The 21,446-nt window shown below is 40.0% G+C and overlaps 1 protein-coding gene across 5 annotated transcripts in view; it reads left to right on the forward strand.

The window, feature by feature from the left end:
• Rftn1 (raftlin, lipid raft linker 1) overlaps positions 1 to 21,446 on the forward strand; it is a 201,650-nt gene that overhangs the window by 72,646 nt on the left and 107,558 nt on the right. For all 5 annotated transcript variants that reach the window (XM_004864258.3, XM_004864259.4, XM_021243993.2 and 2 more), the window contains one exon: positions 5,323 to 5,509. In XM_004864258.3, coding sequence (XP_004864315.1) covers positions 5,323 to 5,509 — 187 coding nt within the window. The remainder of the gene's footprint in view (positions 1 to 5,322; positions 5,510 to 21,446) is intronic.

Genomic DNA, 21,446 nt, shown 5'->3' on the forward strand with positions numbered 1-21,446 from the left:
GGCTTTGTCGAGTGTGTACGTTAGCCCTTCCCTCTCTCACAGCCACTCTATGGGCGGTAGACCGGCCAGAGCCACCTCAAGGCGTTTGCATGCCCAGACTAAGTGGCTGGTGAAGCATGCAGTTAATGTTAAGATCCTGTCTTCCAACCACATCCTCTGCTTTTATTCTTTATTACGGAGTGATGCATAAGACAAAACGAATATATAAATTATTGAAATCCGTGTAAAGGTTAACACATTTTTTAAAAAAGATTGAACTGTAGAAACAGATACACTGATGCCCTTTATGTGGAGTTTTATCAGAGAAGAGAGGGCCTTAGAGCTGCACAGTGTCTTTAGATTTGATGGGTGTTGTGAAACCGCCTCCCCGGAAACACTTCCTTCCACATCTGCCTGTGTACATTCAGTTTTCAGAGAAGCCAGCAGTGTCTCAGCCACACATGCTTAAACCCTTTTCAGTAGCTTTGTGTTCCGCTGAAAGCACATGCAGCCTGGCCCTGTCCTCCTTAAGGCCCCACCTAGCTTTTGCAAGATGACAGAAGGAGACCTTGGGGCCTGGCCAGCAGTAGGGTCAAGCGAGTGAGGCGAGGTTTTAAATAAATACAAGATAGGTAAATAGTGAGCTGTAATGATGCTTGAGTTGAAAAATCAGTGAGACTGATCCTGTCTCTGTTAGAAATTTTGATCCTTTGTTGATCGTGGATTTGGGGCATTTTTTAGTTTTTTACATATTGTATTAAATACTTATCTTACTCTTGGAGTTTTTGGTGCTCCCTAAATTCTGCACCTGTGATGAGTTTCTCCTGATGTGCTTTTAATCTCTGCCCTATCTTGAGACTAGGGGTGGACTGAGGAGAAAGCTTGCGTGGCCCTCAGAGAAGGCCCCATGTTGGTGGGGCAGGGAGTTCCAGGTGTGGACTGCATGAAGTGGGGCATGGTCGCGGGTGGACACACACCTCAGCTCCAGTGTCCTTGCCTGCGCAAAGGGTAGGTTGGAGGGGGCCCACGGCAAACTCCCAGGAGCAGTGGTTCTTGGCCCCCAAACTTCCGGGCAGGCTGGTGGGGATACAGATGGCTCAGTGAGTCTGTGGCCATGAGTCTTCATTTATGAATTCGTGGGGCCTGCTGCCGAACTGAGATGCATTCTCTGAGGACCCTGCTCTCAGATCCAAGGCAGGGGGTCCTCTTGCCTGAGTACAGTGAGCTGCTGGTGGGACATGTTGGCAGGTTTTTCATGCATGGGGAATGTGGAGGGGCTCAGCATTCTTTTTCTTTGTTTGGGGGGTAATGAGGATTGAACCCAGGACCTTGAACATACTAGGCAAGTGCTCTACCACTGAGGTACATCCCCAGCTCTTGCATTTATTAACAGACTAGCCTTTGGATTTTTTCTCTTTAGCGGCATATCCAAAACCTAGCATTCAAGGGAGAGAGAGATTGCTTACTTTTCTGCTTTCCTAGCCAGCCTTACATTTGTCATTATTATTAATGGAGGTTTCTTCAGGCTACTGGAACTTGATTTAGAGTGAATCATTGCTATGGATTCTTTTTCCTGTATATTTCTTGCATATGATCTGTGGAAATGAGAGCTATTGTGTCTTATGCTACATGGTATTTTTAAGTCTCTTAGATTTTTTTTAATTCATTTTAAAAAATAACACATTATTTTAAAAATACATTATAATATTTTTTACATATAAAGAAAAATGTAAAAGTGTCCTGTAAAGTTCTCACTGAAATGATCCCTATTTCTGGTAATAGTTTTGAAAATATAAAAACAACTTTTCCATTATTTTCTCCCTGTCCTAGTCTCGCCAATGTTTCTTTGTAATTTCCTCCAGAAAAAATATTTTTATTCATACCTATTTATCCTTTTAATTTTTAAAATATGAGTGGCCATACCATTAACAGGCTCCTTTAAAAAAAACCCTCAGTGATGTATCTCGGATACATTTTCATATTAACACGTAACAGATTTACCTTAACTTCCTTAATGTTTGTAGGACTCCTGATTGGGATATCCCAGTGTTAACTAGTCCTCACTCTTTGGTTCCAGATTTCTGCTATTAGAACAGCACTGTAGTGGATATCTCTGTGTGTATTTTAGTGTTAATTTTTCTGCAGTTTTTCTCCTTTAGGTAATTTCAGTCATTCCTAAACATCATGAAAGAATAGTGTAGTGTCATGCACTCCCACATTCCATCATTCAGGTCTAGTGCCTGTCCAGTCTCCCCTCCCAGGCTCATCCACCCACTCCCCTAGCAGCACATATTTAAAATGGATCTAGGATGTCTGTTCTTACCTGGGTCTGTGCATGTCTTCATATGCGTTTACTAAGTTGGGACTCTTTCATACATAATTACTGCACCATCATCACACCCGAGATATTACTGTAGCTCCTGAATTTCTAGCCAGTATTCCCATTTCCCCAGCTGCTGACCACTTTCTGAAACATTTAATCTGATAAGAAGCCAGGGGATTTTGTTGAGTGCTAGGTAAGAGGTAAAGCCAATGACTGCTGGGAGACACTCAAAGGGAGAGACACGAATCCCAGGTCTGCCAAGACAGATTGGGGGTGACTGTAAATAACAAGCAGAAAATGCATTCTATGTCAAGACTGACAATCCTGTCTCGGCTGGAGGTAGATGGACGCTATTCAAAGCCCTGTGCTTTAGAGAGACTGTCTGAAGGCAAAGAGGAGGCTGAAAAGAGGGACTTGATCCAGGTCAGCCTGAGGAACAGCCTGGGCCAGTGAGGAAAGACCTGCCAGGACGGCCACCCCAGTATCCATTGGGTATCCAACCATGTTGTTGTACAATGAGAAGTTGCCCCTCCTCCATCAAGAGTGGCTCTGTTCCAGCTGGAAACCCTGGTGGCCCAGTGGCTATGTGTATGGATGTGACGCTGCTGATTTCTCCACTTATCTTGAAAAACATTTGAGTCCAGCCATAGGATTAACATCAGTAATGGGATTTCTAGACAGAGGGTGGTTGAAGGCACCCTGCCCTCAGAGAGATTTGTTCCTACCAGCTGTGAGGAGTGTGCCTGCTTCCCCAGTGTAGGTCTTATAGAAGTAAAATAAAGAAAATCTATTCTAATAGAAATAAAATATAAAACAACGAGGAATACATTTGATAAATATGTAATATCCATGTGAAGAAAACTTTAATATGCTCCTGAGGGACCCAGTGGAAGACTTGAATAAATCAAAGTTATGCCATGTTCTCAGATAGGAGTGCTCAGCATGGTGAAAAATATTCATTCTCGCTCAGTTAAGCTATAATTTGAATATGATCTAATAAATATCTCAGCATTTGGGAGGAAGAGATGAGGGAATTTGATGAGCTGATTTGTAAAAACCATTTGGAAAAACAAATTAGACAAGAAAATTCAAAAAGTAAGTAGAAAGAGTCAAACAGCCTATCCAGATACAAAAATATATCGTGGAACTAACGTTGTTAAAAACAGTGCTATTAACACATAAATCATATATTTCAGTCTAAACTTAAATATATTAATACATGATAAAAGTTACATTTCAAATCAGTGGAAAAAATCTGTAATCTCTGGGGGATGTTGAATTCAAGCCTGACACAAGAGAGATTCCAAAAATATTCAAGATGTGCGTATAAAAAATATGTTCAAAATTGTTTTGTAGTCCCAGCTCTTTGTGCTGTGACATACATTTCAAAGCCATTGAGGACAGACAGGATTGATAAATTCAACTTTGTAAAAATTCATGGCAAAATCTACTTCATACGAAGTCAAAAGACAAGCAACAAATTGGGAAAAGTAACTGGTAGCAGAAGAACTAAATTGCCTAATATATAAAGAGTTCCTATAAACCAACATAAAAAGGGCCAATGATCCAATAGAAAACTCAGTAAATTATGCAGAGTTCACAAAAAAGGAAACACAGCATTTGAATATGAAATGTTTAATAAGATAAAATACTAACACCTAATAGAAATATAAATTGCTACCTCACAAGGGCCATATTTTTAAAATATGAGGTTATCCAGGTATGAGAAAAAAATATCATTGATGGGAGGAAAACCTGTACTACTTTATAGAGGAGAGATCACAATCTAACCCAGCAATTCCACATCTAGGAATGTATTGTTTAAATGTGCTATACATACACATGTGTGAAACCAGGTAGGAATGATATTTTTCATTAAAGTTTGATATTTTTAATTAAAGCCAAAATTTGTATAATCAATTATATGCCATGCAGTGGAACTGTTGAAAAATGAATGAGGAAGAGCTCTGTTAGTGCTATGGAATGGTTTGTAAGAAAAGGACATTGTTAACTGATAAAAATCCAGGTATGTGGTGTTATACTGCCGTATGTGTATAAGAAGGGGGAGGTATACAAGCCTATTTGCTTGTGTATGAATTCAGCAATTACCAGCATACATACAAAAATAGATAATCGTTGTCTCTAGAGAAAAAATTGGAAGGCAAAGGATAGGCTGGGATGTAGGCCTTTTACTTCATACACATTTGTATCATTGGACTTTTAAACCTGTGCTTCTTGCTGGGGATTTAGCTCAGTGGCACTGCACCTGCCTTGCAAGTCCAGGGTCCAGAGTTTGATCCCCGGCACCACAAAACCTGCAGTTCTCAAAGATAAGAAATCTAAATTTAAAAATAAGTTCAAGCTGGGAATTTAGCTCAGTGGCACTGTGCCTGCCTTGCAAGTGCAAGGTCCTGAGTTTGATCCCTGGTACTCCCTAAAATAAAAAATAATAAAAATAAGTTCAATAGGTAAAAAATACTATTTGTTTTGATGTGTGTTGTTCTGTTGAGTGTCTTTTCAAATAAAGAAATAAAGATTAGCCTGCATTTTTAGACACTTGCCTCTCCATACATTTTGAAGGTGGAATTGAAGGATAGTGGTTTCTTTGGAAATTAATCTCTCTTTTGTCTTACAAAAGTGTCATAGATACTTTGCTACACTTTGGTTTTTGACCTTCTTATGCTGTTTTTTTGCCACCTAGGACTTTTATATTTGTGTATAATCTTTTTCTTCTTTTCCCTCCTTCCCTTCCTGGGGGTGGAAATGACTCTTCTGTCGCGGTCCCTGAGAAGACTGGCTACAGCTGGAAGGCATCCAGTTATTGATGCCTCTGGATAAGTTGGAAGATGGTAGGCTGCTTATGAACTCTCCGAAGGCAGGAAAGGCAGGAATAAATACATATTTAGCAAGAAGTGCACCAGAAGGTCCTCCCCAAGGACAAGGCAGGAGGGACTTGGGTGGCATTCCGAGGTGATAATGGTGCGTCTCTGATGTCCTCTCTTCTCTCTCTCCACTCCCAGCGGAGCTCCCCAGGTCCTCAGCAGTGAGGCTGGCCTCCCTGCGGGACTTGCCGGCGCAGCTGCAGGAGCTGTACCAGCAGGGCTTCTCCCTGGCCGCCTTGCACCCCTTCGTGCAGCCCACGCACAAGCTGGAGAAGACGCCCCTCGAGCACATCTTCAGGGCCATCTTGGTGAAGAAAACTGACAGGTAAGGACTGTGTGCATTGGACGATGGCTAAAGTGTGTTGAATGGAGAAGTAAGGAGATGGGGATGAATTTGAGTGCTGATCCCAGAGCGTCTGCCCTCTGACAGGTAAGGCAACAGGTTAGAGTTTCCACAGCTTCCTGGGATGGAAAGCAAATGCCGTACCCAACTGCAAGTAGAGAGGTCTATTTTATATCTACTCCTTTAATTTATTGGATTAAACTCAGGTAGAAAAATGTGACCCCTGAAGAGGTGTACTTCCTGAATGATGCAGCTAGTAAAAGTATAATAATACTATTAATCTGAAAAGCACAGCTGGAAAACTCTATGATTTTATTAAAGGCTATATACAAACTTAATATCTTCCCCCAAGTCTAGAAATACTTTAAAAAAATTGAACTCAGCTATAAAGTTTTCTCAGTCACCTGAGAAGGAAAAAAACCCCACCCAAATAAAATATTGTCATTGGTTTTGTCTTGATTTTGATTTGTAGAGTGCTTGCTCTTATATTTTGATTGGACATAATTATGAAAAGAGGTGGAATTGGTCTTTCAAAAAGAGCAGTATTAATTTTCAGTGGTTGTTTTGGAATGATGAGGATGGAATGGAGAGCACAGTATGTTTTTGCTGCTTTTCGTAAAAGTAAATACTGGAATGAACTCCGGGAAAGGAAAACAGCATGTCCTTTGGCCAGCTCCCATGGAAGGAAGGACAACATGGACTCTATTTTAGAGTACAGTGTGACTGCTGATCTTTCTGTCTTTGTAAAAGTCGCTTTGTGGCAAGACAGTGACAGCTGTGTGGCATGAGGTTGCGTGAGAAAGACGGACTTTTCTTTATTTTTTCATGGCTGATTGGAGTCTGAGGCGCTTAGTCCATGTCAGCACATGTGAGGATTTGAAGTAAAAGGTGATGCATGTCTTTGTGGAGGGCCCAATCAGTTTTCTGTAGGTGAAGCTGCTCAGTGCCTGCATTTTTTGCGTATTGGTTTCTTTATGTCAGGTGGCATGCACCAATCTGTGTGTTGATCACAAGGGGAAATGATTGGGGGCCGTAGTGGTTTATGTTGCTGACACACAGGGGATGTGTAATGACTACAGCGCACAGTTACTGAGCACTGATTGTATGGCAGTATTATTCCATCGTTATCATCAGCCAATGAAATACGTGCTGTTTTTATTTCCATTTTAAAGGAGAGGGAACTGAGGCACAGATGTTACTTGTGCAGGTCATACAGGTGGCAGCAAGCAGAGCTCTGACCGGCTCCCAGGAAGCCTTACTCTAGTACCCGTGCAGACACCCCTTTAAGAAAAAGGTGAGGGAGAGCATCTTTGGTGTTAGGTGAGGTCAAACATTACTCAACCTGTCTCCCATTTTACAACTTAGCGGTGCTTGAATAAAACAATTTTGAACAGGAAAGAGAAGAAAACTGGCTTGCTGTATGGATCACGTAAGGCATGCACTAGGCACCAGTGATTCCCTTTCTTAGACCAGTCTTTTGGCCTTCGTGTTGAGAGGAGACAAGTCCACTAAGCTCAGGTCACAGGAACATCCTTCAGTGTGACTGCTAAAGGAGATGTTGTTGGGACCAGTGTGGGCATGAAGTCAGCACATATAATACATTGACTCAAAATGTGAAGCCGGGGCCAGGGATTTAGCTCAGTGAGTTTGCGGCCTGCTGCGCAAGCGCAAGGATCCGAGTTTGATCCCCAATACCAAAAAAAAAAAAAAAAAAAAAATGTGAAGCTATTTGTCTTCCCCTGTGTTGTGAGGAGCTCTCTCAAACTGTGATGGGCCTGTGGATCCTGGGTGTATTGTTTAAGAGCAGAGTCTGACTCAGAAGGTCTGGGTAAGGCCTGCATCTCCAGCACATTCACAGAAGATGCTGACACTGGGTCCAAGGACCACACTTCTGAATAGCAAGGTGTAGAGGACCCGACTGTTTCTTGTCTGGCTCCAGGCTTGGCACTAAGCAACATTATTGAGGATTACATTCTACTCCCAGGGAGCACTTTCAGTACTGGGGAAAGTGAGAAAGGTTGTAGGGCTCTTTGCCGGAGGGCTTGTGTTCCAGGCTGTACTTGGCTCCTAGTAAAGGGTGTGATCTAGGGGCACATCAGAGGGTTTTTCTGGGCTTCCCGTTCTCTAGTTGGTACAGTGATGGGTTTGGTGCCACTTGGTTCTTATGGGGTGAGATGAGCAGGTGAGGAAGCAGCTGTCTAGGAACAAGAACCCCAGCTTTGGGGTCCATTGCAAGCCAGCTGTGGAGCTGGGGTCAGGGGGCTAAATTGACATTCTTCAGTTAAACTGAAGACAAAGCATGAACTAGCGAACTGACTTCCAGAAGATAAAAATGGGTAAGAAAAATGAGAAAGGAGGATTTCAGGATAAGGAAGATGGCAGTCTCTGTGGGTTTTTAAAAAAATTTATGGGTATACTTTAGATATGCATAATGATCACATTTAGGGACTTTGTAGCTGTACATAATATACCTTGATAATTCTTTTTTCCCCAACTCCCTCCCCTCCCTCCATCCTCTCTTCCCATTCCATTTTCAAAAGCTTTCTATTTTTTTCCTTCTATTCTTTTTTCTTTCCTTTCCCCCTCCACCCTCCCTTGTTCTCCTTCCCATTTGAACATTTTTCCCATTTTCCAGTATCTATTAAACATTTTGATGCTTATTTACCCTTTTAGTTTCTCATACCAGAGAAACAGTGCAGTATTTAAACATGTGTGTCCAATTTGTTTCACTTAAGAGTATGGTCTCAAGGCGCATCCATTTACCTAGAAATGTCACAAGTTTGTCCTTCTTTATGGCAGACTCGTACTCCATTGTATGAAAAAATAAAGCCACATCTTCATTATCCATACATCCATTGATGAGCATTTGGGCTGTTGCCAATATTTAGCTATTACACATTGTGGTGCTATAAACGTGGGTGTACCTGTATCGCTATGGTATGTTGCTTTTAAGCCTTTTGGGAAAATACTAAGAAGGGAGACAGCTGAGTCAAATGGAACCTCTAGTTTTAGTGTTTTGAGGACTCTCCACACTGATTACCACAGTGTTTGCACCAGTCTGCAGTCCCCCAGCAGTGGAGCAGAGTTCCTTTTTCCTCATGTTCCCACCAGCATTTGTTATTAGTTGATTTCTTGCTAATAGCCATTTTTTCTGGAGTGAGATAGAATCTCAGTGTTTTAATTTGCATCTTTTGAATGACCAGTGATGTTGAACGTTTTTTCATATATTTAGTTGCCCTCTGTACTGCTTTGTCTGAGAAGTGTCTGTTCATTTCAGGTGCCCATTTTTAATTGAGTCTTTAAATTTGGGGGTCTGATTTTTTTTTTGTACTGGGGATCCAACTTGGGTCCTTGCACTTGTGCAGCAGGCAGCAAAACCACTGAGCTAAATCCCTGGCCCTGGGGGTCTGATTTTTAAAAATTATTTATATATTCTAGATATTAGGTCTTTGCAGAGCAGATGGTAAAAATTTTTCCCACACTGTGTTGTCTCTTCACACTGATGGTGGTTTCTTTTGCTATACAAAAGCTTTTTAACAAAATGAGATCCTATTTGTTGATTCTTTGTAATATTTCCTGTGCAACTGGGGTTTTATTCATAGTCTTTGCCTATACCTATGTCTTCAAGAGTTTTATCTATTCTGTCTTCCAGCAGATTTAGTTTCTCTTTCAGTATTTAGATCTCTGATCCATTTTGATTTTAGTTTACTGCATGGTGAGAGAGATGGGTCTAGCTTTAATCTTCAGCACGTGGAAAGCCAGTGTTTCCAGCACTGAGTTAGTAAGTAACCTCTTATTAAAGAAGCTATCTTTCTTCTAGTAAAGGTGTTTGGCCCCTTTGTCAAAGATAAGATGGTTAGTGCTGCTTCAGCAGCCCATATACTAAAATTGGAAAGATGAATGACTGAGTTTGTTTGGAGTTGTTTCTGCAACTTCTAATCCATTCCATGGATTCTTGGGTCTGTTTGACTGTACCATGCTGATTTTATCACGGTAGCTTTGTAGTATAATTTCAAGTCAGGGATTGTAATGCCCTCTGCCTTGCCTTTGTTGCACAGAACTGCTTTTGCTATTCTAGGTCTCTTCTGGTTCCAAATGAATTTTAGGATTGTTTTCTCTAATTCTGTGAGATACGCTATTGGTATTTTGATAGGGATTGCATTAAATCTATATAACAGTTTTGGAAGTATGGTCATTTTCACTATATTGGTTCTTCCTACCCAAGAACAAGAGATATCTTTTTATTTTCTGATATCCTCTACGATCTCCTTTTTCAGAGTACTGACCTTTCACCGTAAAGATCTTTTACTTCCTTCATTACATTGATACCTTAGGATTTTATTTTTTATGCTATTGTGAAAGGTGTGGTTTCCTTAATTTCTCAGTGAGTTTGTTATTTTTGTATGCTATTAATTTTTGAGTGTTAACTTTGTATCCAGCTACATTACTGAATTTGATTATTAAATATAGATGTCTTTTGGTGGAGTTTTGGGGGCCTTCTATGTAGAGTATCATGACATATGCAGATAATGATAATTTAATGTCTTTCTTTCCTATCCTTATCCTTTTTGTTTCTTTTTCTTAATTAATTTCTTTAGCTAATGTTCCAGAACTATTGAATAGAAGTGTTGATAGTGGAAGTCCTTGACTTGTTCCTGATTTTAGAGTGAAAGCGTTCAGTTTTTGACCACTTGGTATGCTGTTGGTTTGTCATAAATGGCTTTTATCAGATTGAGATAAAGGACATCTATTCCAATTTTCTGTAGGGTTTTTATCATGAATGGGTGTTGGACTTTGTCAAATGCTTTTTCTGCAGCTAGTGAGATGATTGTATGGTTTTTGTCCTTGGTTGTATTAATATGGTTTATTACATTCATTGATTTGTATATGTTGAACCAATCTGCATCCCTGGGATGAATCCTACATGGTCATGATGTGTAATCTTCTTGATGATTTGCTGGATTCTGTTTGCCAGGATCTTACTGAGGATTTTTGTGTCTGTGTTCATTAGGGAGATTGGCCTGTAGTTCTCTTTTTTTATTAGATCTCTCTTTGGTTTTGGTATCAGGGTAATGCTTGCTTCCAGGAATGAGTTTTGGAGTATTGCTTCCCTTTCAACTTCATTAAAGAATTTGAGGAGTAGTGGCATTAGATCTTCTCAAAATTTCTTGTAGAATTCAGCAGTGAATCCATCAGGAGCTGGGCTTTTTTTTGGTTGGTAGATTTTTTTTTTTTTTTTGGGTGCTAGGGATTGAACTCTGATCCTTGCGCTTGCAGGGCAGGTGGTGGAACCACTAAGCTAAATCCCTGGCCCTATGTTGGTAGATTTTTAATTACATCTTCAATTTCATTGACTGATACTGGGTTATTTAGAATTTTTATATCTTCTTGATTCAGCTTTGGTAGTTCATATGTATCTAGGAATCTATTTCTTCTGTGTTTTCCATCTTATTAGAATATAGGTTCTCGAAGTAGGTATTGATGATCTTCTGCAGGATCTATTGTGATTTCATCCTTTGCATTACTAATTGCATGGATTTGAGTCTTCCTTTTTTGGATAAGATTGGCTAAGGGTTTGTCAGTTTTATTTAATCTTTCAAAGAACCAACTCTTCAGTTCATTGAGTCTTTGTACTGTTTACTTAGTCTCAGTTGCATTAATTTCTGCTCTGATGTGCTCACTTCGGCAGCACAGATACTAAAAATTTCTGCTCTTTATGATTTCCTCCCTTGGATGAGCTTTGGGCTTGACTTGCTCTTTTTTTTTTTTTTTTTTTAAGAATCCTGAGGTTCAATGTTAGATTGTTTATTTGCAGTCGTTCTGTTTTTCTGATGTGGGAATTCACCAGTATAAATTTCCCTCATAGGAGTGCTTTCATTGTGTATCATAAGTTCTGGTATGTTGTGTTGGCATTATCATTCAATTATAGAAACTAATTTTGCTTCTTTAATTTCATCTATGACTCATTGATTGGTCAGGAGGGTGTTAATTTCCATGTATTTTTGTAGTTTTTATGGTTTCTTTTCCATTGATTTCCAGTATCATTGCACTATGGTCTCATACTATGCATGGGATAATTTAAATTCCTTTGTATTTACTTCAGTATGTTATATGAGCTCATATGTGGCCTGTTTTGGACAGTATCCCATGCACAGCTGAGAATGTGTATTCTTTTTTTTTTTGGTACCGGGGATCGAACTCAGGTCTTTGTACTTGTGCAGCAGGTGGCAAAACCACTGAGCTAAATCCCCGGCCCTGAGAATGTGTATTCTAATGTGAGGTGGAACACTGTATATATCCTATGTCCATTTGTTCTCAGGTTTGGTTCAGTTCTCATATTTCTTTGTTGTTTTTTTTTCATCTAGTTGATATATTTGTGACAGTGGGATATTTAGTCTTCTGTTACAATTGTATTAATGCTTATTTTTCATATGATTCGTATTTGTTTTATATAGTTGAATGTGCTGATATTTGGTGCATATATATTTATGGTTGTTATCTCTTCCTCTTGGATTGTGCCCTTAGTGAGTATTTAGTGACCTTCTTTGACTCTCTTGATCAGTCTTGACTTGAAATTTACTTTGTCTGCAGATATAATAGCTATTCCTGCTTTTTTCTGGGTTCGTGTCACATGGAATATTGCTTTCCATCCTTTGAGTTTCAATCTGTGAATTGCTTTTTGAATTAATATGTTTCTTGTATATAGCATATTGTTGAATCTTGTCTCTTGATCCATTCTGCCAGTCTGTTTCTTTTAATTGGTAAATTGAGACCATTTACATTGATGGTTATAACTGGTATGTATTGACTTATCTTTGTCATATGATTTTCTTATTGTTGGTTCCCTTCCTTTCCCCCCCTGTTTAATTACTTGCCTTTCCTGGTGGATTCATTCCATTGGGCTTTATAGAATTATAGTCTTCATTATCTCTTTCTATAATATCCTAAGTACATTTTGGAGTGCTGATTTGGTGGTCATGAATTACTTCAGGTGTTCTTTGTCATGGAAGTATTTCTCCATGAATTTTGAAGGATAGTTTTGCAGGGTTCATCAATCTGGGTTAGAGGTTGTTTTCTTTTAGGGCTTGAAACACTTCACTCCAAACTGTCTTTGACTTAAGGGTTTATGTTGAGAAGTCTGCTGTGATTCTGATGGGCTTTCCTTTATAGGTCGTTGTTTCTTTTCTGTAACAGCTTTTAATATTCTTTTCTTGTGTTGAACTTCTGAAATCTTGACTATTATATGCCTTAGTGTAGATGTGTTTTTTGATCATGACTAATTGGAGTTCAGTATGCTTCACTTATCTGTATATCAAATTCTTTTTCCCTGCTTGAGCAGTTTTCTGTCATTACTTTTGTGAACTGATTTTCTATGTAATTTGCACTATTTCCTGCTTTTTCATTGACTCTGATCAATCTTCTGCTATTCTTCTTTGTATTATCTAGCAGTTATTGGATTAATTCTTCATAGTCCTTTGCTGTTCTTAAGAAATTTTTTTTGTATGAAATTCTTTTATTGGTACATTGTAGGTATACAACACAATTACATTTCTCATTGGGAATTGTACCTTTACATAATGCATCTTGGTTCTTATTTTTTCCCCATTCCTAGCCCTCCCTTCACGCCCTCCACCCTTCCCTATTTACAAAGACTTTATTTCCATTTTTTCCATTTCTCATCATTTTTCCTCTCCCTTCTTTCCTTTCCCCTGCCCCTCCCACTACCCCTACCCCTTTGGACCTTTTCTTCCTATTTTACATTATCGATTATTCATTCTAATCATTGGTACATTTTAGCTATACAATATAATGACATTCGTCATTGGAAATTTGCACCTTTACATAGTCTCTCTTGGTTCTTATTTTTCATCCTTCCCCAGCCCTTCCTTCAACCCCTCCATCCCTCCCCATTTACAAAGATTTTGTTCCTGTTTTTCAATTTTCTCATATTAATCCCATTCCCTTCTTTCCTTTCCCCTCCCCCTCCCACTTCCATCACCTTTGTCCTTTTTCTTCCTATTTCACATTACCTATTATACATTTTAGTCCTTATTTACACTTTCAGTTTCTCACACCAGAGAAACTATTCCGTATTTACACATGTGTGTCCTATTTATTTCACTTAAGAGTATCATCTCAATGTGCATCCACTTAGCTATAAATGTCTCTAATTTCTCATTTTTTATGGCTGAGTAGTACTCCATTTTATAAAAAACCCACATTTTCTTTATCCAGTCTCCAGTTGATGGGCATTTGGGCTGTTTCCAAGTTTTAGCTATTACAAACTGTGCTGCTATGAACATGGGTGCACATATATCACTGTGGTATGATTCTTTTAATTCTTTGGGGAAGATCCCCAGCAGTGGAATAGTGGGGTCAAATGGGACTTCCAGTCCTAGTTCTTTGAGGCATCTCCATACTGATTTCCACAGTGGTTGCACCAGTCTACACTCCCACCAGCAGTGGAGCAGGGTTCCTCTTTCCCCACAGCCCCGCCAGCATTTGTTATTGGTTGATTTCATGATAGCAGCCATTCTTTCTGGAGTGAAGTGGAATCTCAGTGTTGTTTTCATTTACATCTCTTGAATGACCAGTGATATTGAACATTTTTTCATGTATTTATTTGCTATTTCTACTTCTTTGTCTGAGAAATGTCTTTTCATTTCAGATGCCCATTTTTGGATTGGGTCTTTAAATTTGGGAGGTCTGATCTTTTTAAGTTCCTTATAGATTCGAGATAGTAGACCTTTGTCTGAGGAAGAGCAGGTGAAGATTTTTTTCCCACATTGTGGGTTGTCTCTTCACACTGCTGGTGGTTTCTGTTGCTGTGCAGAAGCTTTTTAATAAGAAGAGATCCCATTTGTTGATTGTTTGTGCTAGTTCACGGGCAACTGAGGTTTTGTTCATAAAATCTTTTCCTACACTGATGTCTTCAAGAGTTCTACCTAACCTCTGTTCCAACTGGTTCAGAGTTTCTATTTTAATATTTAGATCTTTAATCCATTTTGATTTTAGTTTAGTGCGTGGTGAGAGATACAGGTCTAGTTTTAATCTTTGGCAAGTTGAAGCCCAATTTTTCCAGCACCATTTATTAACAAGGCTGTCTTTCCTCCAGTGAGGGTGTTTGGCTCCTTTGTCGAAGATGAGATGGCTGAGTTTGTCTGGTGTTGTTTCTGCATCTTCTAATCTGTTCCACTGGTCCTCAAGTCTGTTTCTTTGCCAGTACCATGCTGTTTGTATCACAGTAGCTTTGTAGTAGAATTGCAGGTTGAGGATTGTGATACCCCCTGCCATGTCTCTGTTCCCTAGAATTGCTTTTGCTATTCTGGGTCTCTTCTTGTTCCAAATGAATTTTTGGATTGTTTTCTCGAGGTCTATGAAGTATGCTGCTGGGATCTCAATTGGAATTGCATTAAATCTATACAGCAGTTTTGGAAGTATGGCCATTTTCACTCTATTAATCCTTCCTACCCAGGAGCAGGGGATGTCTGTCCATTTTCTGATATCATCTCCAATCTCTCTTTTCAGAGTACCACACTTTTCAGAGAAGAGGTCTTTGATTTCTTTCATTAGGATAATTCCTAGGTATTTCAGTTTTTTGGATGCTATTGTGAAAGGAATTATTTGCCCTGTTTCTCTCTCAGTGAGTCTGTCATTCATGTAGAGGAAAGCTATTGATTTTTGTGTGTTGACCTTGTAACCAGCTACTTGACTGAATTTGGTTATTAAGTCTAGAAGACTTTTGGTGGAGTTCTTGGGGTCTTCTATATAGAGTATCATGTCATCTGCAAATAATGACAGTTTGACTTCTTCATTTCCTATCTTTATTCCTTTTCTTTCTCTTGTCTAATTGCCGTGGCTAATGTTTCCAGAACTACATTGAACAAGAGTGGTGATAGCGGACATCTTTGTCTTGTTCCTGATTTTAGTATGAAGGATTTCAGTTTTTGACCATTTAGTATGCTATTGGCTGTTGGTTTTTCATAGATGGCTTCTATCCGTTTGAGGTAGAGACCATCTATTCCAATTTTTTGTAGGGTTTTTATCATAAATGCATGTTGGATTTTGTCAAATGCTTTTTCTGCATCTATGGAGATAATCATATGGTTTTTGTCCTTGGCTCTATTGATATAGTGTATTACATTGATTGATTTGCATATATTGAACCATCCCTGCATCCCTGGGATGAATCCCACTTGATCAGGGTGTATGATCTTCTTGATGATCTTCTGCATTCTATTTGCCATTATCTTATTAAGGATTTTTGCATCTATGTTCATTAGTGAGATTGGCCTATAGTTCTCCATTTCAGTTGGGTCTTTCTCTGCTTTGGGGATCAAGGTGATGCTTGCTTCCAGGAATGAATTTGGGAGTATTGCTTCCCTTTCAATTTCATTGAAGAGTTTAAACAGTCGTGGCAGCAGTTCCTCTCTAAATGTCTTGTAGAATTCAGCAGTGAAGCCATCAGGACCTGCACTTTTCTTAGTTGATAAGTTTTTAATTACCTTTTCAATTTCATTGGTTGATATTGGGTTGTTCAGAATTTTTAGGTCTTCTTCATTCAACTTTGATAATTCATATGTATCTAGGAATCTGTCCATTTCTTCTGTGTTGTCCATCTTATTGGCGTATAGGTTCTGGAAGTAGGTATTGATGATCCTCTGGATTTCTTCTGGGTCTGTTGTGATTTCACCCTTTTCATTCCTAATTGCATGGATTTGGGCCTTTTCTTTCCTTTTCCTGACAAGGTTGGCTAAAGGTTTGTCAATTTTATTGATTCTTTCGAAGAACCAACTCTTGGCTTCATTGATTTTTTGTATCGTTCTTTTAATCTCCATTGCATTGATTTCTCCTCTGATCTTTATAATTTCCTCCCTTGTATGAGCTTTGGGTTTGTCCTGCTCTTCTTTTTCTAGAAGCTTGAGGTTCAGCATCAGGTTGTTCAATTGGGCTCCTTTTGTTTTCCTAATATGCATATTCACTGCTATGAATTTCCCTCGTAAGACTACTTTCATTGTGTCCCATAGATTCTGATATGTTGTATTGTCATTGTTATTTAATTGAAGGAACTGTCTGATTTCTTCTTTAATTTCCTCTGTGACCCATTGGTTATTCAGAAGTGTGTTGTTCAATTTCCACGTGTTTATGAAATTTTTTGAGTTTCTTTTGCTATGGATCTCCAATTTCATCACACCATGGTCTGATAATATACAGGGGATAACTTCAATTCCTTTGCACTTACTTAAACATATTCTATGTGTGAGAATGTGGTCTGTTTTGGAGAACGACCCACGTACAGCTGAGAAGAATGTGTATTCTGCTTTTGTGGGGTGGAAGACTCTGTAAACATCTGTTAAGTTCATTTGTTCAAGAGTTTGATTGAGCTCTAGTATTTCATTACTTATTTTTAGTCTAGTTGATCTATCTATTTGTGACAGTGGGGTGTTGAGGTCCCCCACTACAATTGTATTAGTGCATCTATGACTTTTCATGTCTGTTTGTATTTGTTTTATATAGTTGGGTGCACTAGAGTTTGGTGCATAGATATTTATGATTGTCATCTCTTCCTCTTGGATTGTTCCCTTTACAAGGATGTAGTGTCCTTCTTTGTCTCTCTTAATCAGTGTTGATTTGAAATCTACTTGATCTGCACAGAGGATAGCTACTCCTGCTTTTTTTTGGGTTCCTGTCACATGGAGTATTGTTTTCCACCCTTTAACTTTCAGTCTATGAGTTGCCTTTTGAATGAAGTGTGTTTCTTGTATGCAGCATATTGTTGGATTTTGCTTCTTGACCCATTCTGCCAGTCTATTTCTTTTGATTGGTGAATTCAGACCATAAACATTGATGGTTATAACTGAAACGTATTGACTTGTCATTGCCATGGCTTTTTCTTTTTGTTGGGTTCTCCCCCTTTACATTTAATTTCTTGTCATGCCAGATGGGTTCAATCTGCTTTGCTTCCTGGGGTTGTGATCCTTGATGTCTGTTCCTAGGATATTGTGTAAAATTCTTTGGAGTGCTGGTTTGGTAATCACAAAGTTCCTAAGGTGCTCTTTGTCATGAAAGTATCTTATTTCTCCATCCATTTTGAAAGATAGTTTTGCAGGGTACATCAATCTGGGTTGGAGGCTGTTTTCTTTTAGGGCTTGGAATATGTCATTCCAAGCTCTTCTTGCCTTGATGGTTTGTGTTGAGAAGTCTGCTGTGATTCTGATGAGCTTTCCTTTGTATGTGATTTGTTTCTTTTCTCTCACTGCTTGGAGAACTTTGTTCTTCTGTTGAGTTTCTGGAATCTTAACAATGATATGCCTATGTGTAGATTGTTTTTGATCAAGGCTATTTGGAGTCCTATATGCCTCACTTATCTGTATGTCAAGTTCTTTTCCCCTGCTTGGGAAGTTTTCTGCCATTATTTCTGTGAAGGGATTTTTTGTGTCATCTCTACCCTCTCCTGTTTCTTCATTGAGCCCAATCAGTTTTATGTTATTCTTCTTTGCATCATCTAGCAGCTGCTGGATTGATTTCTCATGTTCCCTTATAATTTTGAAGCAATTTTTCTTTTCCTGGTCACTAATTGCAATATTATCTTCTATTTCTGAAATTCTGTCCTCACATTGGCTCATTCTGCTGTGTAGACTTTCAATGGAGTTTTTCATGTCCTGGAAATCTATTTGCATCTGTTTTATGGATTCCATTTGTTTCTTATGTTGGGATTCCATCATGTTCCTGAGCTCCTCTCTAGATTTATTAATCATGTCTTGCACTAGGGGCACAATTTCTCCTGTTATCTGAGAAATTATTTCTGATTTCATTTTTTCCAGATCTTTTGTTGCCAGTTCAGTGGGTCCAGGTGGTTGAATATCAGAGTGTTCCATCTCATTTCCCTTTGAGGTTGCTATAGGTGAGCTGGAAGTCTGGTTTTGAGACTTATTTATGTGTTTTCTCATTTGGACTGGGGTGGGGGGCTGTTAGCGCCTGCATGGATTCCCTCTTCTGAGCTGGGTGAGGTGGGACAGGGGCTGGGAGCAGCGGTAGGGATGGTGGCCCAAAAGCCCTTTCCTGTGGGCTGGGAGCAGCGGGAGGGATGGTGGCTGGGAAGCCCCTTCCTCTGGACCAGCAGCAGTGGGATGGTGGCTCAGAAGCCTGTCCCTCTGGACTGGGAGCGTTGGGAGGGATGGTGGCCTGGAAGCCCCTTCCTCTAGGCCAGGAGCAGCAGGACAGAAGGTGGCCCAAAAGCCCTTTCCTGTGGGCTGGGAGCAGCGGGAGGGATGGTATCCGGGAAGTCCCTTCCTCTGGACCAGGAGCAGTAGGACGACGGCTCAGAAGGCCCTACCTCTGGGCCAGGAGCAGCAGTACTCAGTACCTTGGTCTGGTGGTCTGGTGTCCTCTGTGTCTTTGTAGCGTGGAACCAGGTGGCTGCTTGTCTGCAGCGGAGTGATTCGGCGTCTTCCACACGACTCAGGAAATTTTTGTTTTGCTGGGAATTTAACTCAGTGGTGCCGTGCCTGCCTTGCAGGTATAATGTCCTGAGTTTGATTCCCAGTACCAGGGGAAAAAAGAAAAGAAATCTTTCTTTTCATGATTGCTAATTGCAAACCTGCCTTCTAGATCTGACATTCTGTCCCCACCTTGGCTCTTTCTGCTGTGTATGCTTTCAGTAGAACTTCTAATCTCCTGCATATCTGTCTCAATATGTTTTGTGGATTCTGTTTCTTTCCTGTGTTGGACATTCATGGTTTCCATCATTTTCCCAAGGCTCTCTATTTTTTATTGGTGTCTCTTCCAGATTCATTAACAGTGTCCTTCATTTTGGTCATCATTTCTTTAGTTATCTGAGAAATTATTTCTAGTGTGATTTTTTTTTTTCTATAACCTCATTCATGAGCTTTGTTTATTTCCACTGTTACCATTTCAGAGGATTCAGGTGGGTGACTTTCGAATTGTTTCACTTTCACTACTCCCTGGGTTTACTTCAGGCAAGGTGGAAGTGTGGGGTTGCATCTTGCTTCTGTGTCCTCTCATTTTGTTTTCTTTTTTTTTTAGGTTAGTTTCTGCATTGATGCTTGTCAGTTGCTTATGGTAGGCAGCTTTATTGCTAGTGTCAAGAGTTCCTTAGAAAATTATTACTTTTCAGAGATGTCTTCTAGGTGTAGCTGGCTTTTGAGTCTGTTGCAAGATCTATCTTCTTCAATTTATTGAGGATGAGAAGTTGCTGCCTGTTTCGCCTAGCCCCTGCTTGTTTGGTACTGGCCTATAGTATTGCTTATGACCCTCAGGCAATCTCAGGCTTGGCACACAAGGAAGAACAACTGGTTAGAACAAGTGTGTCACCTTAGCTAAAATAGTACAATTAGTAATGACAATATTAAGCACAGCCTAGAAAATGACAAACTGTGGCCATTTCTATTTGCCACTTTTAACTGTATGAACAGGATTTGCAGTTAAGTAACGAAATCTAAAACTAGAAAGTTATATACAGTAAATATCCCCTCAGTAAACTGATTTTACTCTCAGGGGAGAAGTTTAAAAGGGATAAGAGGAAAAAATAGAGAAAGAGAAGAAGAAAAGATTAGAAGCAAGACTGGAGGACAAAGGAAGATTATGCAAGCTTTGGGAAACCGGTGGAAAAAAACAGGAGGGAAAGAGAGAAGAAAGAAACAGAAATAAGAGCGGAAAAAAAGAACAACAAAATACCTAGAAACAATACTCACACTCATATAAAAACAAGAACAATCAATCAAGAAAAAAAATGCAAAGAAAGGAAGAAAAAAAGTGTCCACTTCAGGGTGTGGGCCGGCTGTCATTGGCAGACAAAGGGAGAAGACAGCCCAGATCTGCGTTGTCCCAGCAAGCATATAGTAGGGTTAGGGCAGGGGGTGGATGGCCCAAGAAGCTTGCGCTTTCAACTCCACTGAAGTTCAGACTGTTCCTGGTTTCTGGCTGTGAGGCTGGAACCTGAGTTGTTCAGCCAACAATGCTCTGGGTGCTCCTTGCCAGCTTGAACTCGGCTCTCTGTCCCACGGCTGCCCCTTAACCCCGACACTGAGAACCACTAGATGCAGCCAACCCATGGCTGTTCTGAGTCCCAGGTTCAGCTGGTCCCTTTTCAAAATGGCAACTAGCCAATTGCCCTTTGGTGGGGAGATCTGAACTAGAATCACTCACCAGCCGCTGTAGCCTGCAGCATCCACTGCTCTGTTCCACTGGTACATTTCTCCATGGAAACCTCTGGAGACACTAGTGGTTAACCATGCCTCTGTAGGTTCAAGCTATCTCATGCTGCGAGCTAGGATTCAGAGAGAAAGTGCCCTTTGCCACCTCCCTCTTCTGCATTGAGGTCCTTCTCCTCACTCTCCCTGTGGGCTCCAATTCTTGCTTCAGATCCTTGCTGGGTCCCAGAGGCCCACTTCCCTCCTCCTCCTCTTCCCCGCGTTGCTATATTCCAGCATCTGGACTTCAAATCTCGGAAAGACTGATTTGCTGCTGCTCACAACTCTGCCATCTTCCCGGAAGTCTCACCTCTGTGGGTTGAGTTCATTGTGGCCCAGAATACTTAAGCTTCCTGCCTTGATGACTTTAATGAACCTTGCAGCTCCTTCATAGGCAGATACGGAGGAAGAAATTCCTTTGTTAACTTTGTATTAAGTCTTTGGAACTGTCCGTTTTTTGCCTCCATTACGGGGGCCTTCGTTGTAAGCTACATATCCAGATTTCTTTGTTTTGAGACAGCATCTTGCCAAATCACTAAGATGCCCAGATTAGGCTTGAAACTGCTTTCTTCCTGCCTCATCCTTCCAGGGTGCTGGGATTGTAGATGTATTGTTTTTATTTTTTTGTTTGTTTTAAAGGAAATATTAAAAAGCCCAGTAAGTTACCAGGTAAAACAAGGCAAAAATGGAGAAAAGCATCTTCTTCG

The sequence above is a fragment of the Heterocephalus glaber genome, unplaced genomic scaffold (assembly GCF_053883595.1).
Source record: "Heterocephalus glaber isolate CG9 unplaced genomic scaffold, H.glaber_assembly_v1.0 deba00001472, whole genome shotgun sequence".
Taxonomy (NCBI): domain Eukaryota; kingdom Metazoa; phylum Chordata; class Mammalia; order Rodentia; family Bathyergidae; genus Heterocephalus; species Heterocephalus glaber.